At 44.5% G+C, this 15,832-nt stretch overlaps 1 protein-coding gene across 1 annotated transcript in view; it reads left to right on the top strand.

The window, feature by feature from the left end:
* The first annotated feature begins 8,241 nt into the window (after window positions 1–8,241).
* ZNRF2 (zinc and ring finger 2) overlaps window positions 8,242–15,832 on the top strand; it is a 57,763-nt gene continuing 50,172 nt past the window's right edge. Inside the window, exon 1 of the mRNA XM_015619357.3 lies at window positions 8,242–9,142. Within this exon, the coding sequence (XP_015474843.1) occupies window positions 8,659–9,142 (484 nt within the window). The 5' untranslated portion in view covers window positions 8,242–8,658. The remainder of the gene's footprint in view (window positions 9,143–15,832) is intronic.

Below are 15,832 nucleotides of genomic sequence, written 5' to 3'. Positions count from 1 at the left end.
AGGAGGAGGAGGAGGAGGAGGAAAGAGCTGCTCCCCAGGCAGTACCAGGAGATGCAGCTTGCTGGTGTGCCTCAGTGTGTGTCTGAAGGAAGAGGATGCCCTCAGCAACCACTGGTAGGGTAGGCCCTTCTTTGCCTCCATGCAGAGAAACAAGAACTCCCCTGTGCTGGGTCCCACTGTGAAATCCTGCTCATCAACACCAGGATTCTCTTCATGAAGGATACATCTGCCAACCTCACAGCTGTGGCTTGCCAAACAGCACACCAGCATTTGGACTACAGTTTCTCAGAGGGGCTGGCAGAGCTCTGACATCCGCCGGGACCTGATCCAAAGCTCAGGGGATTTAATGGGGGGAAAAAAAGTCCATTGATCTTGGTGGCTTTGGATCTGTTCTTTTGCTCGTCTCCTTTGATGATTTATACAACACCGACATGCATATTTCACTTCTGAGGCACACAGAGCACATGGTTTTAATCTCACCCTTTCCCTGGTGACAGGGAAGGAACTGTGTTGGCAGCTAAGACATTGAAAAACATTCATTATTCTGTATATTATTATTACTTTTTACTTCCCCATGGAAGGTAGAAATTACAATAAAAAAATCACAAATATTTTGTTTCACAATCTTTGCCTGCCCTTAAAGGCACAGTCAAATATTGTAAAGTGCAAATTTTTGTGTGTGAGTAAAAATGATGAGAATGTTTTGTATTGAAATGGGATGTAAGAGAACATCAAGAACTAAAAGCCACCAGGGAAAAAAAAAAAAAGGCCTTTTTCCGTAGAAACAGCTTAGAGAGGGAATCTTTCCAAAGTACCAGGAAATTCTGTTCTCAGATTGGAAGGTGAGAACATTTCAATCTTGTGAACTCTTTGTTTTTAACATCAAGATTACTGGGCCATTGGCAGCAGGTCTCTATTAATTATGCTGATCTGGACCAAGTCCTACAGTAGCAGTGGCTACAAAACAAACTTAAAGTAAGTGACAACTCAAAATTGCTCATGACCTCATGAGCAGTTTTCAGGAGCAGGCAGGGCTTGCTATGTTGTCTGTCAGACACAGCATCCCATGCATTTCTCCAAGGGATGCTCCTTCAGCACCCAAATTCACGGAGACAAAGCACCTCCTGCCCACAGGAGAGACCCACAAACCACCAGGCATTTTAATAAAGCAGGAGGGATGCTTAGCTGTATTTTTAGATTTTTCATTCCTAATCCAACACTTTCTTCCTTCTTTGTTTCCTCACTGGCTAGTGCAATTTTTTCAGCACTAGATGTCAGTGTGGACTTGGAATACCAGATTGCTCTGTAAATTTTCTTTAACAACAGAGGAAGAATTGCTATTCAGAATGAATCAAAACCTCATGAAATGCTTTCTACAAAACAGGTCTTTTTTTGCTGTTTAAACTCCATGTGGAAAGTGTAGAACTGCTTTCTGTCCTTGATTTGGATTAATATGGCTGTAAAAGGACCCTATCTAAATTGTGATCATATAATGACTGAGCTAAAGAGGAGTTACCAGAGTCCAGAGGAAAAGCTTTGTTTAGAAAATAATAAAAAGAAATGGTTCTCAATGATCTTGATAATTTGTGACCCTGCTAAGAAAGCATTGTGCAGGGGGTCCATGGGGATGGTTAATCCTGCAACTAAAAGTACTCATCTCAACAAGAACCTACTGAAAAGACTGAGTCTTAGCACTCCTACTGCCTAGAAAGATACTGCATCATCTTGAAGTGTTTGCTACACCAGGCAGTTACAAGGACTGTTCTAACTTGCACTTGATTTAGCATTTGCCTGGCATTTTCTGAATATTGAAGTGAAACCAGTTTGGGGCAGAGCAACCAACCAAGAAGCGTATGTTGGCTTTCCGAAGTGAAGAAATTACTTCTTCAGAAAACATTTTGCTTCTTTAAGTCCCTCCTTCCCTATGTTGTTATGGGGAGGCTGAGGAAAATGGATGAACCCCAACTCCCCTCATTTTGCAAGCAGCAATCTAGAACAAGACACAGCTCCTCTTGCTCCTGGAGAAGTACAAACTGGGGAAAGGCAAAGCAAAGAGAGGAGGAAGTGGGTTCACAATTCTGATTTCTCATCTCTTACGTTCATGGGTTTTGGCTTCTGTCGAGTGGATCTGAGCCAACACGACAGATGGAGCCTTTTACACCACCCTCATGCTTGGTTTACACCAGGCGTGATGCACAGAAGCCGAGGCAGAAAACGTTTCTGGCAGAGCACGGAGCTCTCTGACATCCTCCCAACTCGGTACCATTGTAGCTGTGATCTAGGCCTTCAGAAAAATCCATTTACATGCCTTTGTATTCTCCACTATGCATTCACCAATAAAGTATTATCCTGATACATATATTAGTATACTCCGCTTTTATTATACTTTATGATTGCTACTGTCCTTTTGACTCTTGCTGCACAAAGTCACTGTCACACATGTGACTGCCCAAGCAGCTGTGCTTAACACTCCTATGTGTTTTTGTTTCTCATTATTAGGCTTATCAGTAGCAGACTGCAAGAAGGAGGTTGCAGAATATTAATTAATAATTCATATAAAATATTAGGAAATATCAGGCAAAAATAAGAACAAAGTCATTTTTTCTTCTGGGCTCTGAGAAGTTAAGGTAATGTTTGGTAGATAATAGAGAACCTGAGAGAATACAGATTGTGCTTGGCAAGTCTAATGTCACATGGCTCTACCACCTGCTCCCATTCCTACATATTTCACTGTTATTTTTCTGTAATACTGTTATCCATTTACTTACCTCTTTCTATAGATGTCTGGCATTCAAAGAATTAGTATCAATAATGAAAGATGTATTCTGTAACAGAGCTTTGCCTGCAATCAGCTTCTGAAGACTGACTTACCTGTGCAATTTTCACTGTTGTCATGACTTGAAGTGTCTGCCTTATTATTATCATGAACTGCTCTAGATAAACCTCTCTGTTAAGCCAGCTGCCTCTTTAGGTTCAGAAGGTTTTGTGGTCCCACCCTGCATTGAAAAACAAATTACTGTAACTCAGAGATATACCTTGAAAGACTACCATTATTTCCCCCTGCCCGAGTGAGGGGAGTTTAATGTGATCAATCGCCCTCTCCCAGCTTCCAAATCCACACTCAGCTGGCATTGCTGGGTACTGACACATGAGATCTGAAAACAAGAGAGAGTAAACATGCTTCTCATCTGCTAGTTTGTCCTCCACCCCCTCTTGGAAGCCACAGAAACAGAAAAATGAGCTGGATGGCACCTTTATATGCCAGCCTGTGTGCCCCAGGCTCTCATACCCACAGATGTGTGTATCGTGCCTTGCCCAGATAAACATGCATCCATGTCACTTCATTAATGGAATGGTGCAGATGCCTCCAGTGTAGAAATGGGCATAGCCCGAGCAGCTATTTGTCTTCTCTTGTTTCTTAAGCATGTAATAAAAATGAGGGTTGCAAGAAAGATCAGAAAACTACAGAGAGGTGATTAATGCAAAGCTGATAACAACAAAAAAAAAAAACCACCAACAAAACTATTACAGTTTATGGGAGAACCAGTAAAAGTGCTGGCCTGATCATGTACCAAAAAAGCAAATTCATATGAATAGCATTTGGTATTGGCTCTGGTTACCTACCTAAGTACTCAGTGGCAATGATAATACAACTGTGAGTAGGACAGCATAGAAATTGTCAGGGTGAATACCCTTTCCTATGAGAAATCTTGGACTGAAGTGTACTTCTTAAGGTAGTACTTTATAGCATTTGGTAATGAAGTGCACAACACAAATTGCCATTTCATCAAGTATGTTATTTCCAAGTATTTCTTCCTGTACAAAGTGGTCAATCAATAAGGCCAGTCAAAATGCCAGTTTATCTTCAAGATTAAGTTATCTTCTTTGTGAATGTCAGTTTTCTCTATGGGCAACTCTAGAGTACAAAATACAGTATATTGTTTGCAGTGTGATAGAAACCTCAGAAAAGCATAAACTTGAAACAAAAGATAGAAGGCTTTAAACAGAATTTTTATAAAGCAAGGGTGAACTTCCTTACCCTTGTGAGCATCATCACACATTTCCAAAACAATTTTAGAAGCCAAACCTTGAGTTTGACAAGCAGCTTGGTTTTCTATTCCATGAAGACGGATCTCAACATGTTGCAGAATTGTTTTTCATATGTCAGTGCCTAAATCTTCATATGATTAACATCAAACTGTGTAAAGAGTTATTCAATGTAAATAAAAATCTAAATCTGGATAATGGGGTCCCCTGCATCTATAAAAACACCAGACACCAGCTGGAGCATCACTGACACCAATATCTATCTAAAAGGATTCCTACAATAGGTTTATGTATTGTTTGTAGTCACACTGAGAGGGATTATATGGGACCTATTTCCCTCAGTGTACAGATGTGATCATAAAACAGCCTCGTCTGCTGGATGGCTTACTCTAGCTACAGATGCAAGGCATGTGCACTTTACACATCTTATTTCAGGGGGATAAAACAGTTCTGTTTTGCTTTCCCTATGAGCAGCTGAACACATCAGAAGTCTCTATTTTCAGTTATCTGTGCAGAAGTGGTGTGCAGAGCTATTTCTTTCAAACAGATGAAATACACAGTAATGTAAAAACTGCACTGACCTCTTCCAGTCACAATGTGCACTTCTAGCCTGGTACCTGCTCAGAAAATCTAGTTGACTAAACCTTTCTAGAAGGTTTTAGAAACTCACACTAGTCATTACGAGGGTATGCCATTACTTTTAAAATCTTTCTCATTTAGAGAAACCATCTGATTGGTTCTGAACAGAATGAAACTCTGTCTTTATTAGTTCAGGGTTAGAAGCTTCTGTCAATAATGAAACCTTGCTTAAATCCATGTTTCAGTATCCCTTTAAAAGCCATAAAAGGAGGGGGCAGGAAGGGAGAGGGGAAATTATCCCACTGCATAGCTCACTGTCAAGCAAAATGCAGGCCCCTGTTCCATTTGTCAGCACACATTTTCCAAAATGTGCAATATTATGAATTTACACCTAATTTTGCATGCTCAGGGCACACCTGTCACTCAGTATGTTCAAGTAAACTGGTCAAGAATCAAGTTCATTACTTTCCCTTGCTGATAGACAAAGTGGTGTAACCAGAACTGAAGGTATGCAGCTTATAACAAAGAACAGTGAGTATATTTGCCTGTCTAAACCAGTTTTTTCCCACTATCCTGGACAAGGAACAAGTAGTGCTTATTTAAGTATGATGATTCCCTAGATATGTTTCTACAGGAATAATAGCAGCATTCACTCATATAGACTTATAGAAGTTAATTTTTATATAACTATCTGCTTTTCCAGTAAGTTATTGAAATCTGTTAAAGTATGGTCAGCAGCAAGATATTCTGCTTTCTCTCTGCAATGCTTCCTCTCATCACTACTGACTTTTTTTTGTAACTTATGAAGTTTTTATGCAAGCTACTTCTGGAGTGTAGTGATGAACAAATGGGTGCAGGTTACAGCACCAGGTACTTGCCTCTACAAGACTAGACAGCTATTAGACATTTGTTAAAAGAAATGTTAGCTTGAAAACCTAACTGTACTGTTGCTTATATAAAGCAAATTTTCATATAGAGAAAAAATTCTATTAATTTTTCAGAGAGACCGAGAAGATTTGAGGGGAGAAAGCTGGCTCAGAGGAGTGGCACATTTTTGGGGTTTTTTTTCTGAAGATGTAGGTGTTATTTGGGAGATGTGTCTTGTTTAGACTCACACTTGATAGTGAGAGAGCTGCAAATATGTCCTAGATGCAAAACAAAACTGAAGCCTACCAAAAAAAAAAAAAAAGAAAATCACATTGCACTGGGAGCAGTCATGCTCTCTGAGAAGGGAACACAGGCTGTCCTGTTGTTGTGATTTCTTTTCTGTGAAATATCCTATGCTGTTAAATGTAACCTTCTGACTGTAAGACTGTGTAACCAGATGCCTTTTTTGTAGGGCTTTTTTCCACCATAAGCTTCATAATTTAATCCTAAATTGAATAAAATATTATTCACAGTCAAATATCTGTATTTAATACCTGCTCAACTCTTAAATCCACTGTAAAAAAAATACAGAAAGTGCTATGATACTGTGTAGCAATGTACTATTTTCAAAATGCTGTTTATTCTAGCAGCTGAACAGCTCTACTAACACTCAGTAGTGGAAATTTTAAAAACTCCATAAAACTCTGAGCATGCTCCCTCTAACCCTGCTCCAAAAGGGCTCAACATGCCACAGGCATTCTGTGAGCAGCAGAAATTATGAGTCATGTTTGCAACATCCTTTGCCCAAGCAGATTCCTGGAATCTAGCAGGATAGGAATTCCTACGGTAGCTTTCCTTTCTGTGGGAACACTAGAATCTCCATCTTCTACATAAAAACTTATTTTCTATACTGTTAATGTCTCTGAGAGATTTGGCTGAAGCTGGACAAGGATTTAAAAAGTAACCAGTGGCAGAGCAGACAGCATATCCACACCGATTTTCTTCCTGCAAGGAATTGAACCAGAAAGTGCTCATGATTGATCTACTCTGGAGTATCTACCACTGCTAGCAGAGACTGAAGCTTATAATTCACAAGTGGGGATGACATAGCTTGGGACGGCAGATTATCGACCCCAGCTGTCTGCCCAACACCCAGCACACAAAAGACTCTTCATGAGACAGCTGTGGAATCACTGCCTCTTGCTGAAACGGGAAAACAGTTTACACCAGCATTCTCTAAATGGGGTTCAGAGTATTCACAGAGTGCCTCAGCTATCCAGAAAAGGGGTGTTGGAATGAAGAGTTAGGGCTCTAACCTCCCGTGCCACCCCCAAGGATGGAACCTCTTCTTGCAGACCCAGCTGTGAGCTTCAGTGATGCCAGAATGTGATGCCACGTGCAGTTGTAAGAAACATGGCAAAAGGAAGGGGAACAGGAGGCCTTTCACATCTGAGGAGCATCAAAGATGCCACAAGTGTAAATGTAATGCTTCATAATACTTTGTATTTTAATTATGGTTTGGATCAGTTTTAAGGTATTAATTATAACATACTAGGCCATTGTGATACAGGCAGGAATGTAGCTGGAATCCCTACTGAGACAGTATGATAGAAAGTCCTGAAGCACTGCTTTATGGTGACATAGTCTGATTTACAGCAGATAATAATCCATAAACCAAGCAGTTTTCCTCAGATGACCGACTATAGGAATCATGTTTATATTAATTCAATGTATGTGACAGTATCAAACAAGGCACAAAACAGTTTTATGTCTCTGAATGTTTTGTCATGAGCAAACTGAGCCTGCTGTCCACATGGGTATTATTCACTAGGAGAAAATTTTCGGCTTAGTTAATCCTCGTGTAGAAAAATGTGAATTTGAGTGAGAGACTGAGGTACACAGGATTTTCCTGTACCACCTGTGAACCAAAGATGTCAGAGATTTTCGTCCTGCTTGTCACGCCTCCCGATATGTCTCCTGCTACGTCCAGGTTCTCGGAGCTCAGAGGCTCGCAGCAAACCGTCAGGGTTGGGAGCCGCCGACCCGGGAGAGCCCCCAAACAGGGCAAGCGGCCCTTACCCGCTCTGCCCCGCCGAGCCGCGGCCCAGGCGGGCAGCCGGGAGCCGCCCCAGGCGCCGAGCCCGGGCATCCGGGCGTTTGCTGGGGCCGCAGTGGCGGAGAACCGAGCGGCGGCGCGGCAGGAGGGCACAGGAGGGCTCCGCCACCGCGGCCCTGCCCTCTCCTTCACCTGCCGGGGTTCTAGCGGAACGCAGACACGGGGACCGCTCGCCTTCCACCAGCGGCCGTCTGCCGCTTCGCTGCCGCCCCGCGGGACGCGCCCGCGGGCGGGGGACAGCGAGCTGCCCTCGTGTGCGAGTGCGTGCGCGCGTCCCGGCGGCGGCCCGGTCGCGGGCTCTCTCCCTCCTGCCGAGGCGAGCGCGGCCGGAGCCCACGCGGGCCTCACCTGGCGCTGTCCCGCACCTTGCGGGAGGAGCGGCGCGGGAGGCGGGGCGAGCCGGCGGGCCCGGCCCGTTGCGCCGCCGCCGCCGCCGGGGGCCGGTCTCCCGCTGGGCGCGGGGGGGGAGGCGAGGCGGCGGCCCCCGCCCGCCGTAACCGCTCCCCATCCCGCCCGCTGGTGCCGCCCCCAGCATGGCGACACGGTAGAGGAGCGGCTGCGCCGGGGTGACCGCCCCCTCCCGCCTCCTCGGCACAGGCACGGCGCGCCGCGGGCGAGCGAGCGGCCTCGGCGGCGCTGCTGCCGCCGGTGCCCCGCACAGGGCTCAGCGGCGGCGAACGGGGAGGAGGATGGCGGTGGCGGTCTCGGCGGCGGCGGTCACAGCAGCAGCAGCGGCGGCGGCGGGGCCGAGCGGCAGCGCGGCGGGAGCCAGCACCGTCCCGAGCAGCTCATGGTGGCGCCCCAGACCCGCCAGCAGCGGCCGCGCCGGGGCCGCCAGCTGAGCCGGATCCCGGCGGGCGGCTCTCCCCTCTCCACACCGACCCACCGAGCGACCCGTCCCCCTCCCCCGGCGCTCCCTCTCCCCCCTCCCCGGCGCGACCCGCTCCTCGGATCGCCCCCGCCGGGGCCGGACTGCCACCACCACCCTTGGGCGCCGCGGGGAAGGCGGCGGCGAAGGGCACCGGGCAGCGCCAGGCGGCGGCGGGACCATGGGCGCGAAGCAGAGCAGCCCCACCGCCGCCAATGGCCGCACCCGGGCGTACTCGGGCGGGGATTTGCCTTCCTCGAGCAGCAGCAGCAGCGGCGGCGGCGGCGGCGCTAACGGGACCGGCGGGCGCTCGGCAGGCGGCGGCGGGCGCTACGCGCACCTGGCGGCGGCGCCTCACGCTCCTCCCGGCGGCGCGGCGGCCGCGGCGGCCGGAGGAGCGGCGGCGGCGGCGGCGAGTGCCGCGGGGTCGGCGCCCCGGAGCAGGTCCCTGGGCGGGGGCACGGCCTCCGGGGCCCGGGCGGCGCAGTCCGCCTTCAACATCCCCCACAGCAGCGGCCCCTACGGCTCGCAGGACTCGGTCAGCAGCACCCCGGAGGAAGGCGGCCGGGAGCGGCCCGCGGGGGGAGGCGGCGGCGGCTCCTCCGGCGGGCCCCGGCTAGTGATCGGCTCGCTGCCCGCGCACCTCTCGCCGCACCTGTTCGGAGGTAAGGGGCACCGGCGGGGCGGGAGGGTTTCTGCGGGGCCGGAGTTGCGGGCGGTGGGATGGGGTGTGTGTGTGTGGGCTCTTTCCCCGGCTCTGAGGTGGGACGGGTAATGAATCATCACTCCGGGGAGAGCTGCGGCTCCTCCAGGCTGGCGTCCGGGTTTGGAGACCGGGCTCCCGGGCCGGCGTCTCCTATTGTCTGTAAGGAGAGCTGTGAAAAGGGCGGTTAAAAATGAAACGAGCCCGGCGGCGGGGAGGAAGCGGAGCCTCTCCGGCCGGCGACTTTAGACTCTAATAGCTGTAATCAGTGCCTGTGTAAATACTCTTGCCTACTACTTACATAATTAGAATTTAATTGGATCATGTGTCTCCGCCGTTTATTCTAAAATCGGACCAAACCCCTCTTTAGGCACTGATTAATGTGTGGCTGATGCTTGTTCCTCTTTCTGAGTTCTCGGGTATTCTGTTCAGAAAGTCGTACAGAAAAACAGAAGTTAAAGTAAGTTTCTTTGTTAATGCACCCTCTAAGAGGTTGGCAGAGCCGGATAGCTGTCCCTGCCGCTGGAGTACAGGCTTGCAGCACCGGTAGCCTTGAGGATGGGCACATGTGCTCTTGAGGCAGGAGGAACACTCGGCTAAACTCTCAACTAGTCAGGGAGCTGAGGCCCTTTGAGAAGCACATTAAACGTGGAGCACGTTATAGTTTTTTTTTGTCTGACTTGCGCTACCGAGAGTAATTGGGCTGTATAGGACGAGCATTTTACTGCCTGTATTTTTTACCTTGAAGCTGAAAATCAACTTGTTAGTTGTCAGCTGTGTTCAAAGTTGCTACCTCCTTTAAGTGCTGCTCATTCTAAAGGCTGTTCATGTAGGTCAAACAATATGCAAGTTTTATTTTGTAATGGATGTAGTCTTCAACTGGTATTTTTAATACATACATAAATATATATAGCTATAAATATATATACCTATATAAACGTAATACCCCAAAGCTTTGTCTGGAGCCTGACCCTCGCAGGGTACACGAGGTTTCTGGCACATGGCCTGCCGCCTCTGGCGACCTTAAGACAGCATAGCTGTTGCTTCCTATATTTCAAACTGCCTCGTCCCAGCGGTTGAACATTAACAGAAAGCTGTCAAACCCTATTGCAATAAAATAATATTTTCCTCTAAGATAGAAAACATAACTATTCTCACGGTACCAAACTGCTCGACAGGCTTTGTTGCAAGGATACTCATTACACCATCAAAGTACCTTGAGAGGGAGGAAGGTGCACATGTTTCGTCTTTTCGTCTAGTGATGAAAGGGTGCACTATCATGGAGTATTGTACAGCTTGTGCTAAGCACAAGGGAATCATTAGAATGTGTATCCAATGGTTGCTCAAAGGTGAAACTTTTTTCCCACCCCCTCCTTGCTTAAATGCTGTACTGCAACTTGCCTTGGTGTCAGGAGGGAGTGGATTAAATGTAAATGAAGTGATGAGGATTAATAACCTAGGCAGCTGTATTCAGATGCAGGACATTCTCTTCAGAATAACTCTGAATTTGATCTTACTTTTCCATGGCACGTAATCATTTTTTAATTTCTGTACCACACTGTGTTTTGTCCTTGGAGTGATGCAAAGCTTGTTGCATTTACCAGTGCAGGAGAAGTGCCAGGAGGGGTACACTGTCTTCATCTGCTCACTAATAAATAAGGGCTGCCATATGTTAGGAGTATACGTGGCAAGTTTAAAGTAAAATTTTTAGTGAGGAAGCAAATAGATCCATGACTATCTTGTGACCACATAAAGGCAGTGTATCTTAGTGGGATGAATAACTGCTTAATCATAATACTGCAACACCTGTGAAGAAGGCCTCACTTGAAGCATCTTTCTTCCAATTAAATATTTTGTGATGTTGATGATACATTATTCCACATCACACTCAGTGCTGCCATCCTTTTCTAGTTGCATACTTTGTGTTTTCTTGATTCCTTGTAATAACTACATGCTTGGAAAAAGTAGTCCAACTGGAGAACATCCATTAATAGCATCAGCATTCTGAAAAATAACTTGAAGGATTGTTTTTGTCCTGGTGGTAACTAGCTCAAGCTTGTCTAGGTGTGGTATCTGGCATTTATCTTGTGTATCTTGAGCATGCTTGAAGTCCCCTCCCTTGTTTTGTAACTTGCAAATTAGCTGAATTATTTATTTTTATCCTGAAAGCTGCCAAAATTAGTTGTGAGGATTAGCATAGCAATTCTGTGAAAATTAAAATAAAATAGAAGAACAAGAATACCTTCTGTAAGTTGAACCAAATATCCAGCTATTTATGTTTTTAGGCATACTGCTTGGCTTCGTCAGTCAGTGACACGTGGGTGTTGCATTTGTTAAATTACTGTAATTAATTTGCCATTAGTGAATTACACTCTATTGTCACTTTTACTGAGCTGTTTTGCATGCTGAAGTAATGTACAAATATTAACCCTCTGCTTTAATCTATACTAAGCTTGTTAGTACACCATTTGAATGAGAATATAAAAATTGTGTTGAAGTATTGGGAAGCATGTTCAGTTACTGCCTATGCTCCTTTAGGAGGAACTGTTGTACTAACAGCCTTTCCTGACAGTGAAGGTCTCATGTTCCCATCTGACCTCAGGCTAAGGCACTTTTATGAACATCATACAGTGGAGTAAATACTGCTGTGTAGCTTTGTCTCATCTCAGGGAGAGTTCAGTTCACTCAATAATCAGGGCCTTGGTCTCACAAAAATATATATATGTGTGTGTGTGTGTGTGTGTTTAACTTTGTGCTGAGAGCATGCCTGAAGTAGGCTTAGGGCATTAAGTAGAGTGAGACCCAAATTCCGTATGATCTTACGGCACTCCCAGAGAGGCCAAACCTGTGCGTGACATTCAAGAGCTTTATTGCAACACAGTGCCAAGTTCCAGCTTCCTTTCAGGTGATAACACTTATCAGGAATTTTGACCAGTAGTTTCCCTGCTCCGTTCCTCAGTGAATGGGACTTCCCCTCTCCTCCAGCCCCAAAGTAAATATTCTTACCTTCTGTTATGTGTAGAAGAGTTGGCCCTGAGGATCATGGGGCCAGATTCACATTAGTTTTTCCACTGTGTTTTTAGAGATTTCATACCCATCAGCACTGCAGCAAAGCTACCACTGTAGTTACAATATAGCTTGTTGATGTCAGTGATGCAATTGGTTCAGCTAAAAATGGACTTTTGGGATGGTCTTTGCTTTGGGGAGCTGGTGATGTGTTACTTCCATCACTTATAGTGTTGACAGCTCCTCAGAACCTTCTTTGTGTTTATGTTCCTGTTTCTGGGTGGTCATAACTGGGAGAATTATTGGCAAAAACACCTAGTATAATAAGTATCCTTCTGGTGTTCAAATTTGGGAATGTTGTTATAAGACAGTAATGCCTTTAAACTCTTTTCTATTTTGTTTTGCCATTAAGAGTCTCTTAGGGAATAATATATTAAAATTCAGCTGAAGATAGCTGAAACTCAAATATATTGAGTTTTTTAAATTTTCACATCAGTTCTTTCAAGATGATTGAGCAGAGACTGTACAGGTATTACATAAAATCTCAGTTTGTGTTGTATGTGGCCATATACAATTTTATATGATGTTTTTATAGATGGATTTTTAAATGTATAGTGTTGTCAGATACTGCTGTTAGCAGCCTTCATGTCAAGATTGGGAGTAATGATTTGGAGATTAAGTTGCATCCGTTCAACTTTATTAGGAGAAGGAAGTTTGTTACGTTCTTCATAAGCCAAATAATGATCAGACTTTTTTTTATGAAGTACTTTACAGTGCAGGATTTATCACCAGCTACGGAATGTACATAACAGAGCATGGGTAGAACCTTGTAGATATAGTATAGTAGCATCTGTTTGTAATAATAATTAGTAGAAGTAATTAATGAATTCTTCATTCTATAAAAGAAAGTTTATGAATGCCTCAGATTCATGAATTCAGGAATCTGAATTCCTAGTTGGATTGTGGGAAGCAGATAAAAATACAAGAATGATGTGAATTCTAAGAGGAGTTTTTTAGATGTATTTCACAATGCCTAGAAGGCCACATCTTGTTTTGTTTCCCGTCAGAACTGTTTAGTTATATGATACATTTTGGATATATTTTTGAAGTTCAACTGTCTTTTGGTCACTTCGTTGCCCTTCTCTTCCAGTATGACACAAGAACTATTGCTTTGAGAAATTACGGAACTCTGAAACACTTCAGACTTAATGCTGCTCCCCTTTTGCCAGCCAGAGGGACACTCTGAGTTCTTTGTCCCCTGAATTGGAGAAAGGCTGGGACGTGTGTCTTGCAGCAGGACTGTTGGGATGGTGGGAGCAGGGGAATAGATATGTTCAGTTATATCAGTGAATTGACTCCAGAGTGAAAGAGTCACTTTTGCACTCTCTGAAGATATGGAGGATTTTGTAAATACATTATGATCCCCTTCACCAAAACACAGATTGAAAAATCCATTGTTCTAGGAGAGCAGTCCAAGGATAAGCCTATTGATAATGAGCTTCAGAAGGTCTGTTCTGACTGATGCATTTGAGGAATCCTGTCCCTTTGCAGAGTCTCACTGTTCCAGTGTTTAGTTTGGCTTCTCTTTGCCTGTGTACATTAAGTGGGCAATATAGAGTTTGTGGTTTGGCAGCAGAGGTGTAAACCCTCCTGAGTCAGGGACAAGAAAAAGCAGCAAAAAATCCAACACCACCAGTCACCTCCTCCAACTCAGTCAAGAGAGTGCTTTTAGTCTCATACGTTAAGTGTTTGGACAAATCCAGCTAAAAGAAGGAATGTTTGAGTCTTCTGGTGGCACTCATGAAGTCCATGGGAGTCATCTTCCATTTCCTTCAGTTGGAGACCAGTCTCTGTGATGATGAGTTGCTTGGGGCAGTGAAGTAAAGACTGAGGTGAGTGATAGGGGATCTTTGAAAGGCTTTTTTTTTTTTTTTCCCCTCTTCCTGCTTTGTGAACAAAAAAGTTTAGGAGAAGCCAAATAATAAGAAATGGCAGCACTGCATTTGCAGGAGAAATGTAAATAGTTAACCGTCTGAGGAAAAGGAAACAGCCTAATTGTAATGGCATATATAAATATTTCTTTTGGCTATCAAGGTAGTGATAATACCTTATTGAACCTTTGCTGTGCCAGTTCAAACAAAGGCCTTCCTCTTATTTAATGTCTTCTGAATACCTATGCAACCCTGATATTCTGATAAAGTGTCTCTCCTCATGTTCTGTCATATAATTGCATACTAGTCTCCAACAACCTCCCAAGTAATTTCTTTGTCTCATAAAGAAAGCCTTTTATCGCTGGTAGAAATTCAAAACTATTTTTAAAACATGTTGCCTATGCATTTGTTTGGGTAAGTTCTCCCCTGTTCTTGCCAGCTGCTTATAGAAAACTTCATCATGCAAATGTTCTTGAATTGCTCTCTTAGCCTTGCAGGAAACTTTAAAGTTTTGAATAACGTTGTGAAAATTTGTGGGTAGGTTTTCCTTGCTATTTGCATGCAACCAATTTTATATTATTTTCAATATTTTTCTGCAGTGCCCATTAATGCCTTAGTTAATTAATACCCATTAATTAGTTTCAGGAGAGGTGTATGGTCATTTGGACAGATTGAGTTCATTTACTGTGGTAATGGAGCATGTTCTTGCAGATGTTTAACGCGTGAAAAGAAAGTGAGAAATCCTTGAGTTCTTGGAGTTTCTATTTTGGATCATCTTTAAAGATGTGCATCTTTCCAATCAAAAGAAAACAATTTGTATAAAACCACAACTACCTGAGTAAAACCAGAACCACATATCTTAAGCATCTAGGAGAGTGGTTTTTGTTGTTTACTATCTGGATGGATATTCCCTATAAACAAGTGCTTGTGCTCCCAAGACCACCTTTCCTTTGTAAATGATCTTCATGACTTTCATGAGGATGTCTTAGTGTGCATCCAGAGGTCTTTGACCTCTTGTTTGGTAGGCTTCAAATTCCTGATGCTTACAAAAACGGGAGGGTAAGCCATAGAACAAATGAGGCTGGTTCTCCCTTTCACTCAGGACATGCTTCTATTTTCTGCATGGAAATGGAATAGTATTGACCTGGAGAGATCAGGAAGCACGCAGGAAAATCTCGCAGGGCTCGAGGTGTCTGACTGCCTGCCAAGCAGAATAGCAAGTGCTGTGTGGGATTTGACTCTATCACTCTCAGTTGTCTTCCTTGGGAACTGACCTAGCTGGGTATTTTCTTGCTAGTCTGCTCTGTCTCAGAATCAGACCACCACAGCCTGTGCACAGTCCCCGAAGGGTGGGTGTGGTGCATACCATCGGGGCTATTTTTAGTAGATTGTGTTTGCTGACTGACTTAGTGTGCTATAAATACAGAGTTCTCATCTGGCATGCACTTTGCGTGTCTTCTAGTAACTTATAATAAATACACCTAAGAATAATGGCAAGGCGAAGCAAGCTGTTACGATTTGTTTGGCTTTCCATACAAAGTGTCATTTATATAAAGCAATTATTTAGTAACATTTTAACTGTAAATGGCTTTTAAAACTAGTGGTATTCCAAAACACTTCCTAGTTGGGCTCCCATAATTAGTCCTTATGTCAGATTGATTTATACTGCATTTTCATTATGGTTTTAAAAGTTGAACGTGGACTTTTTAGATATG

The sequence above is a fragment of the Parus major genome, chromosome 2 (assembly GCF_001522545.3).
Source record: "Parus major isolate Abel chromosome 2, Parus_major1.1, whole genome shotgun sequence".
Taxonomy (NCBI): Eukaryota; Metazoa; Chordata; class Aves; order Passeriformes; family Paridae; genus Parus; species Parus major.
Note: the sequence above shows the minus strand (reverse complement) of the source record. Positions and strands in the feature narration are given on the sequence as shown.